Raw genomic sequence first — 25,888 nt, forward strand, 5'->3', positions numbered from 1 at the left:
TTTAAACCAGGTATCTATTCCATGCTGATAACAGTCATCAAAGCTATGTAGATTTCTGGGTTTCCCATGTCTCTCTATTCAACAGTTATATGATATCAAAAGGGACATTACAAAGAAGTGCTTCCGATTTTAATCTAGTGAAGTGACATGTAGGGCTGAAAGAACTCTTTGCAGTACGTTCTACTGCAGAGCACTATGAAAAGTTAAAAATTCTTTCATGGAAGGATTCAACACCCAACTCTAAAAAAAAAAAAGCCCTTTCATTTAGAAGATTCACAGGCTCTTATCTAAAAAAACTCAAGGCTACTCATTGAATGATTAAAATACACAGTATAACATAACAACAAAATGCCAGGTTGAATTAAAACTACTATACAGAAAAGCAGCCAATCCACCAGATAATCCTGCTGAAGCAAAAATAGGCTGCTTGCTGGGCTAACAGCCAAAGATGTTCATGCATCTTACTGAGATGCATGTTCCACAACCTTGGCTGCTAGAGCCTATATTCTGCTTCAATAGTTTATTTTATAAAGGAAAAGTTCTATGTTTATAAAGATCAGAGAATCTGAAGCTGCTTTCAGATGATCATAACCATGGCTGCAACTATGCCAACATAATTGATTACAGAATGACCTTTTCTTGTCTGCACACTAATCCTATTTACTATGTGTTGTCTGTCATCACTAGAGGATGCTACAAATAGCTTATCAATTTCATCCTTTTACTAGGAAAGAATAAAATCCCTCATTCTGGCCTGTTATTACTGATTAGGAAAACATTTTATGAAATACATGACTTCTTAATTTCTAGAGGAGGTCAGTGATAATAGAATTGTCACTAATCAGCCACATCCTTAATAGAATTGTCACTAATCAGCCAGTTCGCATAGCTCCATTCTGTGGATCTGATTGAAATGAATTCCTCTGAAAATCATCAAGGATACCATAAGGCTTTTTATCCATTTACTTCTGTTACTGAAGCAGAATGAGTTCTTTAGCCTAAGATGAAAACATGGAAGCATCTAACAATTCATTTTTGGCACTTCATCATTATGGAAGTTTAAAGGAGAAGTGTAAATCCAGTCTATTTACAGTGTAAATAGACTGGATTTGGATAATTTTGGCTTCTTAGCAGGAATCAGGCTAGGAAGCGTTTTAATGCCCCAGAAGCAGCCAGGTATGTCTGGGAAAATGCAGACTGTGATAGAAAACTCATGGTCACTTATCTGGGAATAATACTATCGGTTTACTATCAGTATGGAAGTTTAAAGGAGAAGAGGCTATAAATCATTTTGGGTTTCAGCCCACAAAGTGATTTCAACTGAATGCAAATATATATATATACATATGTGTATACACACACACACACACACACACACACACACACACACACACATTATACATTTATCCATAAATGCATTAAACAACTAAGGGGCATCAAACATCTCTTCCACCTTGCATTCATTTTCTTGGAAGATTAATCTCCTTCTAACCATTTTTCATACATGACTTGTATTTATACTTCTGCAATCATTCTACTTTCACTCTTTATTTCTGTCCTTTTTTCTATGTTTAGTTTTCCCCAAGGTCCCCTTTTGATGCTCCCAAAGCTGTCTGTTCCCGTTCCCAAATTCTTGTATCTTTCACCAATTCTGCCAGTTTTTCATCATAAACAATCATTTTAATCATTTTTTAAAACTCTTATTTCTTCCTTTGCCATGTCTATATTTGAATAGATAAGCTTATAGAAACAGGCCCCTTTTAAAGTGGATATTCACTGAAGAGTTACCGTTCACATTCATTCTTGCATTTCTGAGCAATTACTTTTTCTGTACTCTCTCATATCCTTCTCACCCATCCATTCATGTTGTCTGGAAGAATTTTTTTTTTTTCATGTAGATTGCATTTATTCAGAATGTTGCATGTTTTCTTCCACAAACGCATCTCGATTCAGTGGAGCATAACATGCAACCTATGGACAACTCACTAATCAATTATCAAACCACAATTTGGTTTGCAATTTTACAGTTGAAAGCAATTTGTTCTCACATCCAAATGCATGAACTATAATTATTATTGTTCTGTCACAAGAGGAAACTGAGCTGTAAAAACCATAGCCAACTTATGAAACTAAATGTGCAGATGATGATAAACTAAAGAAATTATTTTAATGTTTAGAGCTAGTATTTTTTTCAACAGGAGGAAACACTTTATTGGTGTTAATAATGGAGGTGGTAATAATCTCTTACCACCATCCTTGCAAGAGATGGGAGAAGAGTGGGATAGATTTCAGATTTGTTTTTAAAAATTTAGAAAAATAAAATAGGGATGTTAGTTTTTTTTCCTCCTAATTAATCTAGTTCTTATTCATCTGAAAGATAACAAAAACCATAGCTTGACAATTGACTACCCAGTTTTGGTGTATGATCATAGAGGGACTCTGGAGGCCTAGGAGTTATCTAACTATATATTTAAAAGTAATTGTTTTTTTGACATGAAGTTTTACTTATCTACTATTATAGGATGAACTAAGTAGTTATACTCTTTGGTTCTTAATGCACAAAGGTAAGAATAAGTAACTATATGCTAGACTAAAAACACTACACAGTATTTTTATTTTTAACTTTAATTAACATCAATACTTAACCTGTACATCTTAACTAAAGCTAAAAGATTGATTTGTCCATTAATCACATACGTTTATATCTATAGATATACTATAGATATAGGTATATGAGATCAATAGAAAAATCAATAGAGCCATATTAATTCCCAAGAAGGCCTATTAAAAAATAGATCACAGAAATAGAATATCATGGTTATCTCTTGCAACTCACAGCCCAAGCCACTTAAATTATGAATAATTTAGTATTAATAAGCCCTAATCCATATGAGGACCCAGATTGTTGGGGGCAACATGCTGACTCTGTAAACCGCTTAGAGAGGGCTATAAAGCACTGTGAAGCGGTATATAAGCCTAAGTGCTATTGCTATATATGATTACATGATAGATGCCATCATTTGCCAGAACTGCCCTCTAGGATTAAAAGGGTAAAACTGTGTGCAAAAACCATCAATGTATGCAAGTTTGAGGTCAACACTCAAATTGAGAACAAAGTAATATCACAGCAATTCAACCTCCTAAGACACACCATAGTGACTATTTTAGAAAAATGGGAATTTAACAGCACTGATGAGTGAGAAATCAATTGAACTTGGCACACATCAGAAGGCTTCAGGCAATCTCGGAAGGTCTCCAAAACAATGTGTTTTTAACACATTACATGTTAATTGACCTGTAATTGTAATCCATCTCACATATAATCTATATCTTCATAACCAACTTATTTTCCTCTCATTTCCCCACCCCAACTTACCCCATTTTAAACCCTTCATCAATCTGGTCATTCTATAAACCTGATGAAGTGGGTTGCTTTTTAGTATTATGCTTTTTAATAAATTGTCTTAGTTGGAGAAGATGTTACTGGACTCCTGGTTTTTTTTCCACAATAGACTAATCATTATAATTTATTTATTTATTTATTTGTTTGATTTATATGCCGCCCTTCTCGGGAGACTCAGGGCGGCTTACAATGCTTTTAAGCAATAGCCTTCATACTTTTGTATATACCTGCTTAGTAGGGCTTTTGCCACCCTCCCCCCAAGCGGTGTTCTATTTTATACAAAGTCATCTTATTGCCCCCACAAACCGGGTCCTCATTTTACCTACCTCGGAAGGATGGAAGGCTGAGTCAACCTTGAGTCTGGTGAGAATTGAACTCGCAGTAATTTCAGGCAGCTGGCAGCTAAATACTACTTTAACAGTAGTTTAGTCCACTGTACCACCAGGCTAATGTTCTAACTATTTGGTATTTCTATTTTCAACCTTCTTTTCAACATCAAAAGCTTTACTTTTACATCTTAACTACAGAATCTTAGAATAATCTGATACAAAGTATGGATTTAGATATTAATACCATATTAGATTAGAAGCAGGAGTCATCATAGTCCACTTCTATTTGTCTCTATAAAATATCATTCTAAAGATCAGAATCTTCAGCTATAATTTAATATTTGAATACTTTTCCCAGTTATTTCTATTAAATGTTATAGGGTTTCCTGCCTGAGTAGGCGGTTGGACTAGAAGATCTCCAAGGTCCCTTCCAACTCTCTTATTCTGTTATTCTCACACCATACACTACAATACTCACAATTTTTTTTGCTTTCAGTGGGACTTATAATTCAGAAACTGACTGGCCCTCTCTCTTTATAGAAAGTGTCCTGACTGCTGATTCATCTTTAGCCAAACTGGTTTCCAACTAGTGCAAGTTGGCAAGGGTTGGTCAATCAGAAACCAGTTTGGCTAAAGTCCTTGTTTCTGAAGGGGTCAGCCATAGTTGCCAAAAAAACATCAGGAAAACTGTTGTCTAAACCACTGTCACTAAAACTTGGAAGTCCCAATACTGCTCAACTTACTGGCTGTGAAAGTCTACTTCAGTATAGAGAGGACATTCATTTAAATTAATTTTTCTAGTTGGTTATTTTCAAGATAAGAAATTATCAAGCTTATCAAAATAAGCAGTTATCAAGCTGCAAAGATAATGCTGAGGCTTGAAATCAGAACAAATGCTGGGTTTTAGAAAACAGACTTTAGTTATAATAATTCTGCCTCAAATCTTCTTGAACCCTTGTGTAGCCAGCTATTGATGTTGCATCCTGCACATTTTAAAATGATTATTGAAGAAAACCCTCACAACTATTTACTAATTAGCAAATGATTGTAACATGGTCAATTAGCAGCACTTACAAAGATCTTTTTTTTTCTTTTTCTTTTCACTATGAATGCTGATTTCAATTCAAGCATACTCCAATATTATTTCATTAACACATTTGTTCCAGATTGCCATTTGTGAAAAGAATGCATTTGTAAAAATTAATCAAAAAAAGCATGCAATGTACCTGCTAGAAGGAAGGCTAGAGAGATTCACTAAGTGTATCAACACATTAAATGAAAATCAGAGACGGGAACAAATTATTCTTAATAATACTTAGCACATGTATAGAATTTAATGTCTTCAGCTGTAACCCAACATTAACTAATTATCCTGAAGCACTTCCCTTCAAGGTTGATGAGAATTACCTATATTTAATATTGGGAATAACATGAATCCAGGATGTTAAATATGGCCTCTGATTTCAGGCAGATTTATAATATGAATTATCTTGTTGGCAGCTCAGCTACATATCTCTGCCAGGTTACTATCATCAACAACTGCCAACCTTTTATCTGGTTAACTAAAGGTATTTTTATACCAGCTCATTATGCTCAGTTTGGCCTTGGAAACAGCATGTTTTGTTGTGCTTTTTTTCAGGAACCTACCTTAGGTTTCTTAGTGTGATACTTAACACTGAACTAATACTGAAATTACTTTTGTTTTACAGAGTTTTGTCTCTACAAATAATTTTATTTCTGACTCTTCCAGTGCACAGGGCTGCTGCGTGTAAATCTGGCTGTCAGAACTCAGACCACAGTGTAAATAGACTGGATTTGGATAATTTTGGCTTCTTAGCAGGAATCAGGCTAGGAAGCGTTTTAATGCCCCAGAAGCAGCCAGATACGTCTGGGAAAATGCACACTGTGATAGAAAACTCATGGTCACTTATCTGGGAATATCGGTTTATATGGTTTACTTTTGAGTCGACATGTATAAGACTTTGCATGACAAGCAGATAGTCCTCCACTTACAATAGTTCGTTTAGTGACCGTTCAAAGTTACAACTGCACCGAAAAAATGGACTTATGACCATTTTTCACACTGAACAATCATTGCAGCATCCCCATAGTCATCTGATCAAAATTCAGCTGATTGGCACCTCATGTTTATGACGGCTGCACTGTCCCAAGGTCATATGATCACCTTTTGTGACCTTCTGACAAGCAAAGTCAATAGGGAAGCCAGATTCATTTAACAACTGCAATTACTTCACTTAATGATGGTGGCAAGGTCATAAAATGGCGGAAAACTCACTTAACAATTATCTTGTTTAGCAACAGAAATCTTGGGCTCAATTGTGGTTGTAAGACCACCTGTATTTTTTGTTTTATTTGTATCTCACCGTATTTTTATAAATAAAGTTATTTTATAAATAACTTAAGGTGGTGAACCAGGGATGAAATTCAGCAGGTTCTGACAGGTTCTGGAGAACCGGTAATGGAAATTTTGAGTAGTTCGGAGAACTGGCAAATACCACCTCTGGCTGGCCCCAGAGTCGGGTAGGAATGGAGATTTTGCAGTATCCTTCCCTCAGGAGTGGGGAGGAAATGGGGATTTTGCAGTATCCTTCCCCTGGAGTGGGTTGGGAATGGGGATTGCTTAATACATGGCTAATTCTAACCACTGTTTACAAACCACACTATAGTGTCACAAAACTAAACAAACTACCATAGAGCTCCATGATATGTGTATTCAATCGAAGTCCAGTGTCTTGGTTAAATTTTAAATGAACACAACTAAACTAGCTGATAATTTTTAATTTAATCAATCCAAGCTTGAGTTTTCTGAACCACTGTGCTTAATGTTCAGGTAATCGTGTCTCCTTTAACATTAATTCTGTTTTCTATATAAAGATGTTAATATTCAACTGAAGATTAAAAAAACACAGAGGGTAATAAAATTGACAGCATTAATTCTTAGAGCTTTAAGATTGGCGTAATAACCTTTCCTTTATTTTGCTGGCGAGTATTTCATGCATGATTTTCCAGTTTGCTGCATTGATTTCAACAGCAGGCAAGTCACTTTGAATGTCATCAATCTGCAGTATTATAAAGCTCATTCTGAACCTCTGGAAAATAATACAGCAAATTGGTTGAAAAATAATAGACTTTAAAAAAGAATACTTCTAATTAGGTGACAAACTGGTATAATTTGAGGTAATTCACTTTGTGTATTTATTCTTTAAACTTCATCTAATCTGTCATCCTTTGTCATTTTGAAACTTCACATTGTCACTGCTGCTTTTCAAATCACCACCACCACAGTAATAGTATAGATTAATGGACTAATGACATTTAAGTAATATTACTGCTAAAGCAACAGATATGTTCTTGCATAAAATAACAGGAACTGGTCATGACAGAAACTGCTACATAGCTTTAAAAATGGCGAAGAAATTAACTTTTATTTCTGAGATAAATTTCTGTATCCAAACCTTAAAGAAACAACTCTGAGCTGCCTGAATTTTCTTCAGCTCTGAGCTGAAAAAGCTTCTTAGATGAGACGTGAAATGTCTTCAAAGAAAAACCAGAAAGTCCAGTTGCCTCTTGATAAAAGCACCTTTGGAACTGTTTATTTTTTGTTAGGTAGTAAATATATCAGCATCAGCATTCCTTCCAACTAGATATATAAAATATTATCTCAAAGTACAAAACTATGTAAATACTGGCATTTTCGTGAGTAAAATGGACTTGAATTAGGGAAATTCAAGCTCAGGGTCACATTTTATCATGAACCTTCATTATCTGATTTTGACCAGTCAGTTTCCTCAGTTCAAAAAGATCTCACATAGCTGAGAGATCCAGCTATGTATACTTGAACTACTTAAAGAAACAGGAGACTATAAATGTAATATTATATACCATATTTTCTATCGATTTGTACTAAAATAATTTCCAACAATAATTCAAATATATTAAATATAAATGTATCAAATTAAGGAAAAAATAAGCAACCAATTTCAATACCAAACATTTCATTCACTACTATTACTTCTTATTAAAAATTATTTGCACAATTATTTCCAGAAGACTCAGGAAGTCACAATGTAATAGAATATGAGTCAAAGATTCAACATAATGTACTGTACAAGAAGGTTCTTTCTGCAAAGGGAGCCTTTCTTTTGAAATTAAACTCAAAAAATGCTGATAAGATGTCCAGTTGTGTTAGCATAAAAGGACTGCAGTATTTATGAACTGCTCAGTTGCTTGTAATTACTAATTTAAAACGTATGGTTTTCCAGTTCAACTACTACAGAAACTCTACTAAATTCAATTTGTGATTCCCTATCCAGAGTCCTTTTCCTAAGCAATGCTACAGTCTACTCATAATAAAAAAAACATTAAGATCTCGGAAGAATATCCAGTGTCACAGTCTGTCAACAATGTCCCATTTCAGAAAGATTGATCACTACCAGTCAGTGTTTGTGAGATCAGACTATAAGGCAGACAATTTAGATTTAGCCAATAATAGCCTAGTCTCTATTTTATTAATCCCCATTTCTTGCTCAGTGCATTAGGAATGCACTACAATAATTTCCTTTCAAGTTTGGTTTGAATTGCATCAAGTTTAACAAAAGTGATCCATTGGTTCAACTAGGATCATAGAAGAGAGCTGCATCAGTGCCTCAGCCTCAAATAATTGTAAAGCCGTTGAAATATATCCCATATGTTTCAAATAGAGAAAGTAGTAATTAATGAATCCCCTTAAGAATTTAATTAAACATGAATAATACAGACATTCTGGTTTCCTGCAAATTGAAACCCAAACACTAAATATTTGAAACATAACATCTTGAAGAGTCCTTGGTATTCTTTGAGTTTAGTTGTTTTCTTGCAGATGTTTCATTACTCAAGCTAAGTAACATCATCAATGCTGATCATGTTGTTACCTAGTTTGGGTAATGAAATATTGCAAGGAAACAACCAAGCTCAGAGGGCATTAAGGACCCCTCATTTCAACCCTGAGCTACAAATATTCTCCCTTATTGGTACATATCATCTTCTTAATATTATGATGCTCAATGCTAGGGGTAGGGTTTTTTTTGTTTTGTTTTTTTTTTTTGCAAAATTCATAATCTTGGTTTCTTCATCTGTAGCGAGAGATCTCTGGAGAAATGGAACACTGCTTTCCTTGGTCCCTTTTGCTACTTAAGATTATGATAAAACTATTCCATCTGCTGCATATATATTTGCTGACTAACTTTGGGAGATGATGCTTTTCTCTGGTTAAAATTCCCATACTGAGTTGATGTACCAATTGAACAATGGCATGTGAAAGTGTGTCCTTGTTTAATTCTCTTTCTAGCTTGAATTGCTTTTGTAATCTAGACAAAATGTCTATATACTCTATCTACCACTCATTTCTGTGAAAATCCTTCATATATTAATACAATATTGTATTAATGTAGTGGTCATGTTTGTGTCATATCAAAACCTCCTTCTAAAGAAGTTATTTCTCCAATACATGCAGATTCCATTAATTCAATCTGACTTACTTTATTAAGCACATTGAGAAAAATAAAGCATGTTAAATCAGAATTTTATTAGCACCAACACAATGCACTAATTCTGAAATGAAAGATTTTAAATTAGACTAGTATAATATTTGCCAAAAAAACCTTTGGTTTATCGAGCTACTAATAATTAGTATTGAGAAACTAATTACTTAATATAGTTAACAGTTACAGTGATTTCAGAGGGGCTGCACCACAGCTCACCAGATGTGAGACCCTGTTCATTAAGTTAGGCTCTAGAGATCAAATGGGATTGTTATACTAGTTTCCCTGCTGCTTAGCAACCTCCCTGGCAGTGGAGTTCCCCAGACTTACAGTGGCCACACTCCCAAATCTGGTGTTTCTGTCAGAACAGTAGATGTATGATCTGAAATTGGGGGAGCTCTTGGTGCCTTGTTATGGTCAGATCTTTCCACTGGATTCTCTAGTGCCACTATGCATTGCAGGGAGGCTAGATGCTTCCCCAGCAATTGATGGAACCTGATATGTTTAAGAGAGAGATGAGAGTTGTTCCCATTGGTCTACTGCAAAAACCATCTAAAGCCTCAGTCACTGCTTGGAATAAGGGAATTGCTGAGGTTGACTGGATCTTGCCTATGCAACCGCTCCTTTCTAGGGAGTCCCGTCACTTCCCTGGTACACAGAGGAGTGAGGGAGATGAAATGAGAGAAAAGATGTCTAGAGCCTCACTGACACTCAGTGAAGGACAAACTCAACCAAACATGGGGTAGAACTATTAAGGCCTACCTTGTATTGGTAGGGAAGGTGAATTTGTCAGAACTTCTCCACTATTATTGTATCCACAGATAGCCATCCCTCAACTGTGCTTGCTTGGGTGACACAAACCCTCTTGTGTAAAGGGGTTTCAAGGACCTCTTATAGGAGTGTATGGAGGCATTTGCTCAGCATCTCTCACACAAAGTTGCTTGGTTGCAACCTGGTAGCAACCAAGGATACCACCCAATCTGCAGTTGGATGGTAGCCTTGTTGCAGGCCCAGAAAAGATGCCTGGGGAGAAGACTTGTCTAGTTATCTGGAAATGGTCTGAACCTGTTGGATCTGAGGAAATGGACAAGGTCTTTAGGACTGTGAGCTCAGCCACCTGCCTCTTTAGATCCATGCCCCTCCTAGCTGGGGAGTGATTGTGCAAGCTGGTTCTAGCAGTTGTGAATTCTTCAAATAAGGGAGTTGTTCCTTTACCTCTGAAAGAAGCCTTGATTCACACCTCTGCTCCACAAGCTGCATTGGATATCAATGTTCTTGCAGGTCCAATTGAAGGTGCTGGTTTTAACTTTTAAAGTGTTTCATGGTGTGGGACCGAGGGGCCTCTTCTCCCCAATTACATCATCCTCTCTCATTAGATCTGATAGAGAAGGCATGCCACAGGCACCATCTGCTGAAGACTTACATTTGGTGGGTCCCAGGAGGTGGGCCTTACCTGCTGTGGCACCTGCATTATGAAACTTCCTTCCCACTCACCCCCATACACAAACTTAGATTAGCCCCATCCCTATTTATGTTCCAGAAATGCTTCAAGACCTGGTTATGTCATCAGACTTGGGAGTCCCAAGGAATCAGTAGCATTCTAAGATGTGTCTATTGAGGTTAATATATTCTGTCTACTCGCCTTGTAGTTTGTATATTTTAAGTTTTATTAATATATTAATCTTTAATAATGATTGTTTATATTTTTGTTTTACATGTTTTTTGTTTTATTTGATTGTTGTGACTTCTTGTAAAGTGGGCCACCATATAAATTTGATAAATAAATGCAATATTAAAATTGGAGTTAAAAACCATATTATTAATCAAAATATCTCTATACACGTGATCATTAAAGATCCTTATTATTATAAACTTGGATGCTCCTTTTTCATACCCTCCAAATGGGTTAGTTCATTCAAATATACTGAAATGTATTGCAATAGCTCTTACTAACTTCACTTTTTTTTTTCATTAAATGGAAAGTAAGGTTCCGATGGAAAAAAAATACAGGTAGTCCTCAACTTACAACCACAATTGAGTCCAAAATTTCTGCTGTTAAGTGAAACAGCTGTTAAGTGAGTTTTGCCCCATTTTATCACCTGTCTTGCCTCAGTTAAGTGAATCGCTGCAGTGATTAAGTTAGTAGCACGGTTATTAAATGAATCTGGCTCGCTCATTGACTTTGCTTATCAGAAGCTGCAAAAGGTGATCATATGACCCTGGGACACTGTAACCATCATAAATATGAGCCAGTTGCCAAACCTCCGAATTTTGATCATTATGACTATGGGGATGCTGCAATGGATGAAAATGTGAAAAATGTCCATAAGTCACTTTTTTTCCGTGCCACTGTAACTTTGAAAGGTCACTAAAGGAATGGTTGTAAATAGAGGACTACCTGTATTTGTAACTCAGGGTTAAACTGTGGAGTTGGTGGTGCTCTCTGAGCTTGGTTGTATCTTTTCAAACATTTCATTACCAAACTAGGTAACATTATCAGTGCTGAGTTAAGGTTAGAGTTAGCAATGATGATATTGCTTACTTTGGTAAAGAAACATCTACAAGAAAACAACCAAGCTCAGAGAGCAACAAGAACCCCACAGAAAATAAGATTCCCCATACAATTTATTCAATTTATTCAAATACAAGACATATTTATGTAGCAGAATCATATGACACAGGAAAATATAACCCAATACTCCAGATAGAAATAAGCTTCAAATTCATTTGAAAATTAATTAGGCTCAAAAGTCTTTCAATGATAATTAAAGTTTAAGTACAGAGTTTCTACCTTAATCCTCTCCCTATTATACTGGTTTTTTCAGTTTAAGCTTTTTGAGTATTACTTCCTTAACCTCAAGGCCTAATTTACTTTATCAGTTTTCAGAACACTAAGTTTCAGACATTTTCAAGTCTATTTTGCAGGCTACCGCTGATATAGTGAAGCCACTATATAACCTTTTTCTGACATATTTTTAATACCTTAAAATTAAATTGGTCATAAAATCTTTGAAATATATAATAGGGACAGGAACTGATTGCCTCCCATTACCTGTGAAAATTCATACCTAATAACTTCAATGGAGACACATCAGCACCCAATTGTGGTATGAATCCGATCTCATACAAAGAAAAATAGGAGAACTGTAGCTAGAAATACTTCTGGGGAAATAACTTTAAATGTACAGCCTGGAGGACAGAAGGGGAAGGAGGGACATGATCGAAACCTTTAAATATATTAAGGGTGTGAGGTCAGTGGTGGGTTTCAAAACCTTTTACTACTAGTTCTGTGGGCGTGGCTTGGTGGGCGTGGTGTGACATGGCTTGATGGGCATGGCGTGGTAGGCATGGCAGGGGAAGGATACTGTAAAATCTCCATTCCCTTCCCAATCCAGGGAAAGGTTGCTGCAAAATCCCCATTTCCTCCCGTTCAACGGAGACTTGGGAAGCAGAGAATAGATGGGGGTGGGGCCAGTTAGAATTTTTAGTACCAGTTCTCTGAACTACTCAAAATTTCCACTACCAGTTCTCCAGAACTGGTCAGAACCTGCTGAAACCCATCTCTGTGTGAGGTAAGGTTCTAGAAGGCAGTATTTTCAATACTAAGCAAAAATCAAGAACACGGGGACATAACCTAAAACTGACAGGACAGAAGTTCAGAAGTAATGTTAGAAAGAATTACTTCACAGAAAGAATAGCGGAAGCTTGGAACTAACTTCCAGCAGAGGTAGTGCGCCAATCATCAGTAACTGAGTTTAAACATACTTGGGATAAGCACATGCCCATCGTCCAACAAAAATTAAAAAATAAAGTTAAAAATAAAAATTAATTAATTAATTAAAAAGAAAAAAACCCCCAACAAACTCAATGAACCACTAGGTCTTTTTCTGTGTCAATTTTCCATGTTTCTAAATAATGAACTTCAGTTTCTTTCTTCTGATCATTTCAGTCCATTTTTTTCGGATCCTTGAAGTTCGTTCTCTTTTTATATTTTCAATAAGACATTTAAGAGTACCTATCAGGGTGGATTTGATTTAAATCGAGTTGATTTAAATCACAATTTAAATCATGATTTAAATCACTAGTAAAAAGGCTTGATTTAAATCAACTTGATTTAAACCATAATTTTTAAAGAGCAACTGTCATCTCTGCTACTCCTTTGACCCACTATTGACTCACTGATAGTCCCAGTGTTCCAGAATATACAGTCTCATGCTATATAACTAAGCTCCATTTCATGCTGAATAAACTAAATTATTTATGTATTTTAAATAGAAAACTATCTTACGATAGATTTTTACCCCAAAAGTTTTTTATTAAAATAAATTCGATAAAAATCAAAAAAATCCGATTTAAATAAAAAAAATCTGATTTTTTTTTATTTTTTTAAAAAAATCATTGATTTTTATCCACCCTGGTACCTATCTTCTATGCTACCTATGGAGTTCTCATACTTGGTTTATCTCTGGTGTAGTCACTACTGTATAAGACTTCCCCTCCTGCCCTCTCCTGGAGAAAAAGCAACTATATTGAAGCAATCTTGGAAGAGTACAATACACTATCCAGAGAGAGAAGTTAAAGATATAGAGAATACTTTATTTGACCAAGGGCGATTAGACACACAAAGAATTTGTCTCTGGTGCAGGAGCTCTCGGTGTACTTGCAAAACAACAGCAAATTAATAATCATAATAAAGATACCAATAAGAGAAGGGAGTAGAAAAGATGAAAAGGTTAATAATAATAAAGCCATACCACATGGGTAAATATACTTAGACATAAAGAAAGCATTTAATTTCCTTTATAGCTTTACTGCTAGATTAAGGTCTCTGCATGAAAAACAAAAGATGCTCTAGAGCTGGTTGGCTATAGATTGCTATATATGGGTTGTGTTTGGACAAGCAAGGGCTATTACAGGAAGAGATTGGTTTACAATTGAAAGAGTCTGCTCTCTCCAAGCCATTTTGACCACTCATATATATATATGTTAAGACTGTCTGACTTACACATATTTACGAATGGACTTCCTGTTGCTAAAAATGGCAATCGGCATTCTCCTTCCTTGACCCAACAAGGCACTGAAGCCGTGCAATGTTTTCATGAGTGTTACAACGTAGTGTGCCCATTTTTAATAGGCAACCTGTTTTCAGTGCTTCATGAAAATACTGTTTGTCTTCAGTGGTTCATAGGCTCAAGGAAAGAGAATGCCATCTGCCAATTTTAGTCAGATCACGTTGTTGTTTCTTAAGTGTTTTACATGCATAGAGTGGGAAAATAAATACTATAAGCTAAGACAAATATTTGACTAACTGATGCTAAATAGCCTGCTCCAATTTACATACAAATTTGACTTAAAGATAGGAACGGATTTCATTCTTACCCCAAGGACTGCCTGTACTGGAAAAAAATCTCTAAAAACGAATCATTCTGCCAGATATCTCTTCTAATGTCCTGCATAGGGGAGTGTGTATGTGTGTGCGTGTGCATGTACACGCACGCAAACATGGCATTGCTTAATCTATTTCCTATTTTCAAATTGCCAAGAACTGTGGACAAAAACCTGCTCTGCCACATGCGGGGCCCATGAAGTTTTGCCATCCTCACAAGGAAGTTATCAACCTTTGCATAAAGATTTCGAAGCAACATTTCTTCTCTCCCATCAGTACAACATTCTCCCCCCCCCCCCCCCCCCCGCAAAAAGCTGTAAGTCAAGTTCATCAACACATTATGTTTGTGAAAAAATAAAGGGAAGAATCAAAAAGATGCTTCATTGAAAGTCAATCAACCCAACCCTTGGCTTTTCTTGCTAGATTGGGTAAATAACAGAGTGCTTGACTGGCTGAAATCAGCTTCGTTTCTCATGATGAACATGAAACAACTTTGGAGTCTGATTCAAGCAATGGTGTGAATACACAGTAATAACAAAAATGTCTGAGAGTTAAGATTGTAGAAGGTTAGAAACCTTTTGGTTTTGTTAATTATTTTGCTTGAAGAAAAAATATAGGCAGTAAGTCACCATTTCATTACCTACTCCAATTATCTCACTTCAAACCAGGAACGCTATGATAATATGCTTTTAGTGCAACAATATATCTTCTCCAATCAGTCAAATGTAAGCTACAATGGATAGCTCCACTAACAGAACATCAAGATAAGCACGATGAAATAAAGAATGAACTTTTTAACATGCATATAAAAATAGCTTACACAATAGGCGTGAGTAAAGATATATAGGATTCCTCCAAAGATTATAGAATGCTTGCCTTTTTGCAAATTAGCCAGTTTTTTTAAAAAAAATTTTGCATGGATGCATGCATTTATAATACAAGACACAATGTACAGATTTTCAATGCAAATATGAAGTTAGAACATGTTTCTGCCCTGAGATCCTTGATCTATGATATTTAAACTATTTTGCTACAGTGAAATGGAATTATTTATGGTTAAAAATGGGACTTGCATCACTGTATTATTTCCACGAAAACAGAGTGAAACAGCTTTATAGTTCATTGCATAGTTGACTAAATAGTGTCAAGCTAATACAGCTAATTTTCAAATTTCAGAATATCAGGAAAAAAATCCTATGTATTGTTGGAAAAAAAGACCCTTTCAATTAATATAAATTTTGTATAAGAATAAAATGCAGAACAAATCCTTCAGATACCATATCCATATGATTTCAGAAAGTACAAATCTGCACAAAAGATTCTAAGGGCAGTTGATAATTATCTTTTAAAGACCTTAAAACAAGGTCTTCTTTGTCTTTCCAAAGAAGAGGATTCATTATAAATATAAATATTAACACTAGTATAGAATACAGGTTACTTGGACAGCAAAGGTAACCAACAAGCAAATACAACATGTCACTGGAAGGAAAAATCACAAAACTACATTTCACTTCTTTTGGCCGTGTCGTGTGGGGAATTCACTTGAGAAAGCAATTATGTTGACAAGTGTTAATGGTAAAAGGAAAACAGATCATTCATTTAGTGACTGTTTGAAGTTACAATGGCACTGAAAAAAGTCACTTATAATTAGTTTTCACACTTACAACTGTCATGGCATTCTCATGGTCACGTGATCAAAATCCTAGCACTTAGCATCTGGCATGTATTTATGAGAGTTTCACGGTCCTGGGGTCATGTGATCATCTTTCGTAACCTTCCCAACCAGCTTCTGACAAGCAAAGTCAATGGGGGAAGCCAGATTCGCTGGATGATCTTCCCCGCACCCTGAAAAGGAGCGTATCAGGTAGGACCAAAGCCTCTTCACTTAACAATTGCAGTGATTTGCTTAACAACTGTGGCAAAAAAGGTCATAAAATGAAGCAAAACTCACTTGATAGCTGCCTTGTTTAGCAACATAAATTTTGGGCTCAATTGTAAGTTTAGTATTATCCAGGGGTGAAATGCTCCCAGTTTGGACCGGATCGCCCGATCTGGTAGCGATGGAGGCGGGTGGTTCAAAGAACTGGTAGCAAAAATCCCTGCCCCCCCCCCCCATTGCCCAGCTGAGCCACGCAATCATCAGAGGTTTTTTTTAATTTTTAAAAGCATTTTTTCTACAACCTCTTTGGCCAAAAAAATGTTTTTAAAAGGAAAAAAAGCCTCTGTCAATCAGGCAAGTCAGCTGGGATCATCAGAGGCTTTAAAAAAAAAAGAAAGCCTCTGTCAAACAGGCAAGTCAACTGGGATCATCAGAGGCTTTAAAAGCATTTTTTTTACAACCTCTTCAGCCAAAGAGGTTGTAGAAAAAATGGTTTTAAAAGTAAAAAAAAAAAAGTTGGCCATGACTACTCAGTCATATTACCCCCCACCACCAAGCCACGCCCACAGAACCGGTAGTAACAAATTTTACATTTCACCACTGGTATTATCGTATAGTATTGTATAGTAATATGAGGTCTTCTTTCACATTACAACATAATTAAAGCTCTAGTACAAAATTTAAAAATTGTTAAGTTGTGTAAAAGCTGGTTATCATTTAAAATTCAGAAATATAGAACTATAAGGATATTAAGAGACATAAGAATTTTCTGTCCAGAAGAAAGTCAGGCAGAAAGGATGGAAAAATTAAAAAATATACCATAAACAGTGTGATGGGCTCTTGGATAGACATTTTCTGGCTAAGGAAACTTTCAAAAATAAAATAATCACATTCGGATGAGACAAAATAAAAAATAAAACTGTTTTTAGTGTTTTTATAGTTTAAAAATATTTTTAATATTTTAATTGTAATATATTTTTTGAATTTTAGGCTACCCATAAACATTGGCTGATATGGCAGTTATGAAAATTAGATGGATGGATGCAGTGGTGGAATTCAAATAATTCCACCACCGGTTCGCTGAAAATGTGAGTGAGCACATGCACACAGCTTCCGCACATGTGCAACTTCCGCCACACAGCGAGGCTCGACCAAGCAGCCTTTCGGGGCCTGCTCCCCTCCACCTCTGCTCTCCAGGGCAGCGGCTGCTTCTCTCTGCACTGCTGGGAGTGTCTTGTGCAATTTAGCAGCTGTGAAGCACCGCTTTCCTCTAAATCCCATCTAGAAAGCGCTGTGGCTGAGAGAAACAGCAATCAACATGGCTGCTGCTTCTCTGTGCTGCAGCACTTTCCAGATGGGACTTAGAGGAAAGTGGTGGTTCACAGCTGCTAAATTACATAAGATCCTCTCCCAGCAAGAGCAGCAGTGGAGAGAAGCAGCTGCTGACCCAGAGAGCACATGGAGAATCTCCGCGAGCGAGGGATGCTCAGCAAGGGACAGAAGAAGCGGCTGCAAAATCCCCACTGCAGCGCTTTCCGGATGGGACTTCTTACAGGTAAAAACTGTCCAGTCCATTCCCAAACCGCTTCGGCCCTCCTGCGCCCATTCCACACACACCCCGTGGCCCTTTGGCCTAGTGCAGCAGGCCACAGGCCAAATAAATTGCTTCATCCCAGGGGGCTGTAATTAGAGGCCAGAGGGGGGCAGCGGCATGCGGGCGGAGGCCCGGGGCAAGGCCGGAGCGGGGGAATGGTGCGTTCCCCGACCCGGCTGAGGTGAAAGGCGAGCGGGTGGAGCCTCTGGGCCAAGGCCGGAGCCTTGGAATGGTGTGTCTCTGGGCCCTGACCCAAGGTGAAGGGCGAGTGGGCAGCAGGCTTACTTTTGGTGAGCAGAGGGGCGAGATGCAGAGGCAAGGCATGGAGATTAGCTGGGCTGCATGGCGAAGGCAAGAGATATAGGGCAGGGTGGGGCAGGGCAGGGCAGCGTGATCGGGGAAAACAGCAACCGGACGGGTGGGGTGAGCAGTGAGCCAGCAAGCGGAGACTGGGCCAGCCAGAGGTGGTATTTGCTGGTTCTCCAAGCTACTCAAAATTTCCGCTACCGGTTCTCCTGAACCGGTCCAAACCACCTGAATACCACCTCTGGATGGATGGATGGATGGATGTACTGCAGATTGGGAAACTATTGTGGATTTATAAGAAGTTTCACCTGAATTATGAATTAAGAAAGATGTATGGGAAATGGAAGATAATAATAATTGAGGAAGCTTACCAGCAAATAGCTAACATCTTCAGAAATAATTAGTTCCATTAGAAAGGCTAAAGTACAAAAGGAATGAAAGCTCTACGCAAGCAACAAAAAAAGATCTTCCTGGTTGTCAATGATATGAGGATTGGACTACTATTAAGAAAAGATGGTAGCACAGCAACAAGTGATTGGGGAAGGTCAGAGCTCCTCAACACCAAATTAGCTTTGTCTTCTCCCCAAATGGAATGTGTATCACCCTTCCCAGGTTGATCAGACAGGTTACATTAACAAGTCTGCAAGTACAAATCTCCCATCTCCTTTACAGCCTGAGAAAAGGGTCTCTCCTTCTCTGCCCATTAGCAGCTATGGGTTATCCTTTCTCTTATCCAACTGTTCCGTTCCCTAGGCAGCATCTTTTCACCTGTTTCTCAAGGTCATTCTCATGTACTACTACAATTGTGTTCAAATGGAAATAAGCAGAACAACTGACACAAGCAGTGAACATTTGGAAAAGAATACCAACAGTTGCTAGGTTGGAGCCAGCATTGATCATTTCATTTCATTTCATTTTTTTCATTTTATTTGATTTATATACCGCCCTACTCCTGAAGGACTCAGGGCAGTGAACAGGCATAAGATAAAACACATAGAATACAAAAATTTAAGAGCAGAAGTAAAATCGAATTAAATCAATTTAGCCCAAAACAAATTTAAAAACCCAGTTAAGAACACATTAAAATTTACATTAAAAAGAGAATGGGAGAGGTTAGGCCAGACCAGCCTGGTGAAATAAAAAGATCTTGAGAGCACGGCGGAAGGTGCGTAGATCCGGGATTCTCCGTATCTCCGGGGGGAGCTCATTCCAGATAGTAGGTGCCCCCACAGAGAAGGCTCTCCCCCGAGGGCGGCCAGCCAACATTGTTTGGCCGACAGCACCCGGAGGAGTCCCTCTCTGTGAGAGCGTACTGGCCGGTGGGAGGCCGTTTGCGGCAGCAGGCGGTCCCGTAAATAACCAGGCCCTAAGCCATGGAGTGCTCTCTTTATTTATCTAGAGTAAATTATGACCTACCAACTTGGTATGTTTTCGAATGACCAGTTTAACTGACCACAGGAATGTGACAGACATGATGCATTTTCATTTCAACAAAGGATTTGACAAAGTACCCCATTAGATTATAGCTGGGAATATAACGAAGTGTGGGCTAGACTACACCACCATTAGACGGATGGAGAAGTTGTTAAACAATTATACCAAAGTTTGCACATCAACTACATACAACTTGAAAGCATAAACCGATGTTTTGTAGGCCTCTTTTCTTGTTCACTATTTATTAGATTTGTCAAGGCCACTCAATTTTTTTAAAAAAACCCACAAAAACCCTCTGGGAAGCTTATAGCATGTCTAATACAATGGTTTGAAAAATACAACTAAAACAACACAGCTCCCTGAACCAAAACAGCAGTCCTAACACTGAGAAAAAAAAGGCTTGACAGAAGCTCCACAGACACCCTAGTTCCAGGTCTGGGAACACAGCCATGTCTTAAGGGACTTCTGGAACCCTTGGGGAGTGGAATCCATGCATATCTCCAGGGGATGTTGTTGCTACAGAAGGCAGGGGCTGCAATAGAGAAGGCATGGTTCCTCAGTCCCACAAAACAACATCTAATTGAAGGGATTGAAGCATACGCTCTCTGTCTAAATGCACTGGATGGACAGAAACAATTGGCAATAGGCCCTGAAGATGTAAGAGTCCTGGTGGCGCAGCAGACTAAAGCACTGTTATTAACAGTGTTATTAAGAACAGCTGCCTGCAATTACTGCAAGTTCAAATCTCGCCAAGGCTCAAGGTTGACTCAGCCTTCCATCCTTTCTAAGGTAGGTAAAATGAGGACCCAGATTGTGGGGGCAATAAGCTGACTTTGTATAAATATACAAAAGTATGAAGGCTATTGCTTAACGCATTGTAAGCCGCCCTGAGTCTCCGGAGAAGGGCGGCATATAAATCAAATTAAAAAAAAAAAAGATCTAATATCTAGCACAGTGATGATGAACCTTTTCGACAACAAGTGCCCAAACTGGAATGTGCATGCATGTGTGTGCGCTGGAGTGCCGGAAACCTGAAGACCAGCTGGCCGGTGATTGCATGCCTGTTTTTTGAGCTGTTTTCAGGCCATTTTTGGCCCATTTTGGGGGCATTTTCAGGCCATTTTTCAGGCCTTATTTGGCCTGAAAAATGCACCAAAAAAACAGCCTGAAAACAGCCCCAAAAATGCCCTGGTTTTTGGGCATTTTTCAGGCCATTTTTTGGCACTCTGGCGCCCGTGAAGACCAGCTGGCCGGCACACCAGAAACCAGAAGAGCAGCTGGCGATGGTGTGCGTGCCCACAGAGAGAGGTTTGTGTGCCGTGCCATAGGTTCGCCATCACGGATCTAGCACCTTGAATTGCACCCCGAAGCAAACAGGTAAACAATGCAGCTTGTGTAGCAGCAAATGCTACAAGCAAATACTAAAACCAGTTTTGTCTAGTGTTTAAAGCACCAAGCTGGAAAGCAGGAAACTGTGAGGTATAGTTCTGCCTTAGCCATGAAAGCCACTGGGACTTTGGGCCAGTCACTCTCTCTCAGCCTAACCTACCCCACGGGAAGAGGGAGGAGGAACTTATGTTGGATATTTTGCCACTTTGAGTTGTTCGTGAAAATAATAAAATGGACATGAGCATAATGAGAAACATTCATTACTGCTTATGCTGCTGCATTTGAAGACCAGCATGGGGAAACAACATGTAAGCACATTGTAGTCCATTTATGAGGTGACTAGGGCACAAGTGACTGTCTTAAGAGCATTCTGGTCAAGGAAAAACTACAACTGGTGTACAAGATAAACTTGTGCAACGGCTACCTGGTCACACTCACAGCTACCACCTGCTCTGTATTTATTACTAATTTGGATGAGGGACTAGAAAAGTAGGATTATCAGATTTGTGGACCATAGAAAGGGAAGAACCATTGTAATTTTTTCAACTGAAATTAATCGAACTATGGCTTCGTACTGTACATGCAAACAAAACAACACAGAAGGAAAGAGGAGTCAGACTGTAATAGACAAGCTGAAAAATGGGATTCAAATAACATCACAGGGGAATTCTCAGAAAAGATGTTGATAATGAAACTGAAATTATATCTACACCTGCTCATCTTAGAAGAATTTTCCATCTGTGGTCTGAGAAATATTTGCATTCAAGCACCTAGCAAAAGTGTCTCTGACCTGAAAAAAAAACCTAGTTGCAGTACTCTTCCAGAGTAGCAGTAGTATATCAAAAGGAAACGCTTCACAACTTGGGTCGTCTTTCAATAAAGAATTTTGGTAAAATTCTTAGAAGTTGAATGAGGAATGTATTTTACCAAGAAATGAAACATTAGCGCAGGTATTGGTTGCCTTTAGCACTATTTAACCAACTCTACAAGTAAAGACTATTTTACAGGTTTTCATTTGGATTTCTGTCTTTTCAAGTCAACAGGTAAAGCTCATGTTTGAGACAAGGATCAATGAAGATCAACCAATTCTAGTTTTCCAAAGATAGCCAGTCAGTCCACTATTGTGAATCTCCCATCTCCCAGGAAAAATAAAACTTAAATGAACAGGGAGAAAGAAAGCAAGGCAGAAATATTTTGTTTGCTATATTCAGAATAGTGGATTCTCATTCCATCATTCTGTGTTGGAACTATACTTCTGACTTAATAGAAGACAGAAAATTAAAAGGTTACTTATTCTAATATTATTTGTCAAGGGTTTAAAGGCAGTTTAGCTCTATTCAGTAATTCACACAAGCATTCACTTTTCATTGTTCATGTTAAGATTTTTACAGAATCTACTAAGAGTTTTAAAAGCTTTTTCTTCTACCACAAAAAAGAGCTCCATTTTAAAAAGTTAGTATGATTAAACAGTTTGTGGTGTTCTCTGCATTTAAAGTATGCATACTTTTCCTAGATAACTCTCAATGTGAAGTGATAAAGCTTTTCTTCTCAATGTTCAGAACTTCAAAGCTAACTCAATTATCCCAAAACCTTCGGTGAAAAAGCTTGTATATGAAATGTAACAATGCAGAGTGATTTTACAGAAGGGTGAGGATAGACATAGCTCCAGAATTGCTTCTCATTTTAGTGCCTCTTGAAACTCACATTGTCAACTACATTTTATCCTATGGATCCAGAGTTTAACAATTGAATGGAGGGAAAACTAGAACAGATTATAGGACTGAATATAGCAGTGTAAAATAAATATTAAACAAGGAGAGTTTTTCTTCTAGTTGAAGGACAGTCTTCTACTTCACTGTAATAACAGAAAGCATTAATAGTAAACATTAAAAAAAAGTCTACAAAATGACAGAGGAAATGGAAAAAAAACACACATTCACGAAGCGTTCCTGTTTTGAGACTGAGGTAGGGAAAAAGTCCAGAGAATCAAGGGAAGTGGAAAACAAATACTGAGAAATGTGTTGCATTGCAGACAAGGTCACAAATCTAAGCACCCATGTAAATTTCAGCTGTCAATCTTCCATCCTCAACCTCTTTGAAGGAAATACTTGCAATTCTTATACACAGTACTAGCTATTTTTAACCAGAATTTGTAGAATGGTCCTTTACATAAAATGAAAACCCAAATCCACACCGTAACCCAACAGAGTGAGAATTCTGAATAAACATAATTAAGATCAAGCCAACAGCAATTCTATGGATCTGGGAGTTCATCCAAGTGGGATTTACTGCTGAGTAATCCCACATCAGAATAGGATGTAAGCAGCCGGATATTAGTGGGTTTTGTTGTTGTTGCTTGGAAGCAGGTCTGAAGCACTATCTCCAACAATTAACCCTTAGGCTATAGGCACATTTACCCGGGGGAAATCCCCCGCCCTGCCCTACACACACTAAAGAAATACTTTCCAGCGATTACACAATTGCATGCCTAGCCCTGACTATGAGGTGAGTAGACCTCTGCTTTCATCCTCAAGGGTCTTGTTTTGCAGAGGAGCAAAATACACGCAGGAGATTCTTCCCTAGATGCAATTGAGAGCCAACACCTGGAACTGCCACAGGCATCCCACCTCACAGAGAATAGGTGATGACTGCCACCGATTAAATAAATAATAACATAAATATAAATTAATAAACCCGCAAGAAAGAAAGAAAGAAAGTGCGTTAAGGAACGGTCCTCGGGAAGGAACCAGGCAAAGCCTCGGGAGCCGTTCAGCAGGAAGGGCAACCACCCCGCCAACTCTCTCCCGTGCGAGAGAGCCTCGCAAGCTCCAACCGCAGCGCCTCCCGTGAGCTACCCGCCCCCGCCCCTGCCTCCCGAGGCCAAAGAAGTTTAACTTCTGGCGCTGCCGGAGCTCCCGCTTAACTTGCGCCGGCTGCTTCTGGATGACACTCGGGCGACAGCCCTACACACACACCGCTCCCGACTGTCCCACAAGCAGCTCTCCCGGGGTCCCATGCCAAGCGCCCGCAGAAAAACTCGCCCGCTCCATCGCTCGAGGATCGCCCACCCAAAAGGAGAAGCCCTCCCCGCAGAAGCAGGATGCTCACCAAGAGAGAAAACAGCAGGAGCGGCAGCATTCTCCCTCCGCAGACCGGAGCCCCCCTGAAGCTGCGCCCCGGCTGAGCCATAACCCAGCTCGCTCCGGCTTCAAGCTCCGGCTCCCGCTCGCGCTGGAAGAACGAGCGGCTGCTGCCACGTCTGGTTAAGCATGCGCAATCCATGGGGGAGAGGAAAAAAAAAAAAACAGAAAAAAAAATCCTGCTATACCGTATTGGAGCCGAAGAGTGAGCGGTGAAGTGCATGCTGGGGGCTGTAGTCTCCGCCCGTGTGAGCGGCTCGGGTTGGGCGAGGAAACAGGTGGTAGAAAGAATCACAACGCCCGTACGTCGCCGAATGGGAGGCGCTCATTCATTGGGGGGAGGAGAGGGGGGGAAATGGGGAAAGAAGGATAGTGAGTTGGAGCAAAGATGCGTCCCTCCTAGTAGGTTGAGAACGGGGGGGGGGGAGAAAGAGGGGGGGGAATGTTTCAACCGGGAAAGCCCGGGTTCAAATCACATCTCAGATCGGAGTCCTTCTAATCGACTGCTTTTATTGGGGGGGGGTTCCCCTTCAGGGATGGTTTTGTTAATAATGGCTAGGGCTTTGACCCCTTTCTCCCTTTTATGATCTGTAGATAACATGTCTTGCCTTGGATTAGTCTCCTGTTAGGGGTGTCAATGGCCTTTCAAAGAGATGATTAAAAACAGCCAGGTTTCTATTCCAATCTTTAGCTTTAAAAAGAAAAGAAAAAAATCTACAGCACTTTTTGATAGCAGTCCATAATTTTGCATTTACACCATCATTTTCAGATGTACTGACTCGCATACCTATTCTGTTAGTAAATTAGAGTTCTAAATTGTTAATGGGTGCTTTTACACCATAGGAGTTCAGGACAGCATTTTCTCTTTTCAATTTCTCTCCCCAGCAATCACCCTGTGAGGTAAGTTGAGCTGAGAGAATGACTGGTCCAAATTAATGAATTAATTTTCCATGGGGGACAGTCGACTACAGTCTGTCGCCCAATGGCAATCTAACACACTCTTTTTCAAATAGATACAGAACTATAAGTCATTCTAACTATCATATGGCCTTTAAAAGAATATTACAAAGTCAGCCCCCATTGTTCTGTTTGAATTAAGACAGACATCTAAGAACTTAAAAACATGTTTATAGTCTCACATAATTCCGTGTATTCTATTAGATCGTTGAAGTTTTCCCTTCCCTATCTCCCATCATAGATCCCTAAAAGCATTGCAAGTATTTTAACCAGCAGCTTGTTAGACAAGACTGTCTGTTGTGGCAGGCAATTAGCTGAGCTCTTGAACCTGGCTACCTGGAATCCTTTTAATAGGTAAAACATACTTTATACCACAAAACAAGCTCTAGGCAACTCTCTCAATGAGAAACGTTCTAGTGCATTGTAGTTACTTTAAACCACATCTAGACTCTAGCAGTAAATATATTATTCTGGCTTTCAGGTATTTTAAAAGAAGATAGCATAAGGGCTGATTAGAAATGTTGCTCTCAA

At 38.5% G+C, this 25,888-nt stretch overlaps 1 protein-coding gene across 1 annotated transcript in view; it reads right to left on the reverse strand.

Moving 5' to 3' along the window:
- Positions 1 to 24,542, reverse strand: part of PDIA5 (protein disulfide isomerase family A member 5) — a 217,491-nt gene extending 192,949 nt beyond the window's left edge. The window contains exon 1 of the mRNA XM_070957085.1: positions 24,369 to 24,542. Within this exon, the coding sequence (XP_070813186.1) occupies positions 24,369 to 24,542 (174 nt within the window). The remainder of the gene's footprint in view (positions 1 to 24,368) is intronic.
- Positions 24,543 to 25,888: the final 1,346 nt, after the last annotated feature.

Source organism: Pituophis catenifer, unplaced genomic scaffold, assembly GCF_029215685.1.
Source record: "Pituophis catenifer annectens isolate HBS135680 unplaced genomic scaffold, rPitCat1.0.hap2 SCAF_1, whole genome shotgun sequence".
Classification (NCBI taxonomy): domain Eukaryota; kingdom Metazoa; phylum Chordata; class Lepidosauria; order Squamata; family Colubridae; genus Pituophis; species Pituophis catenifer.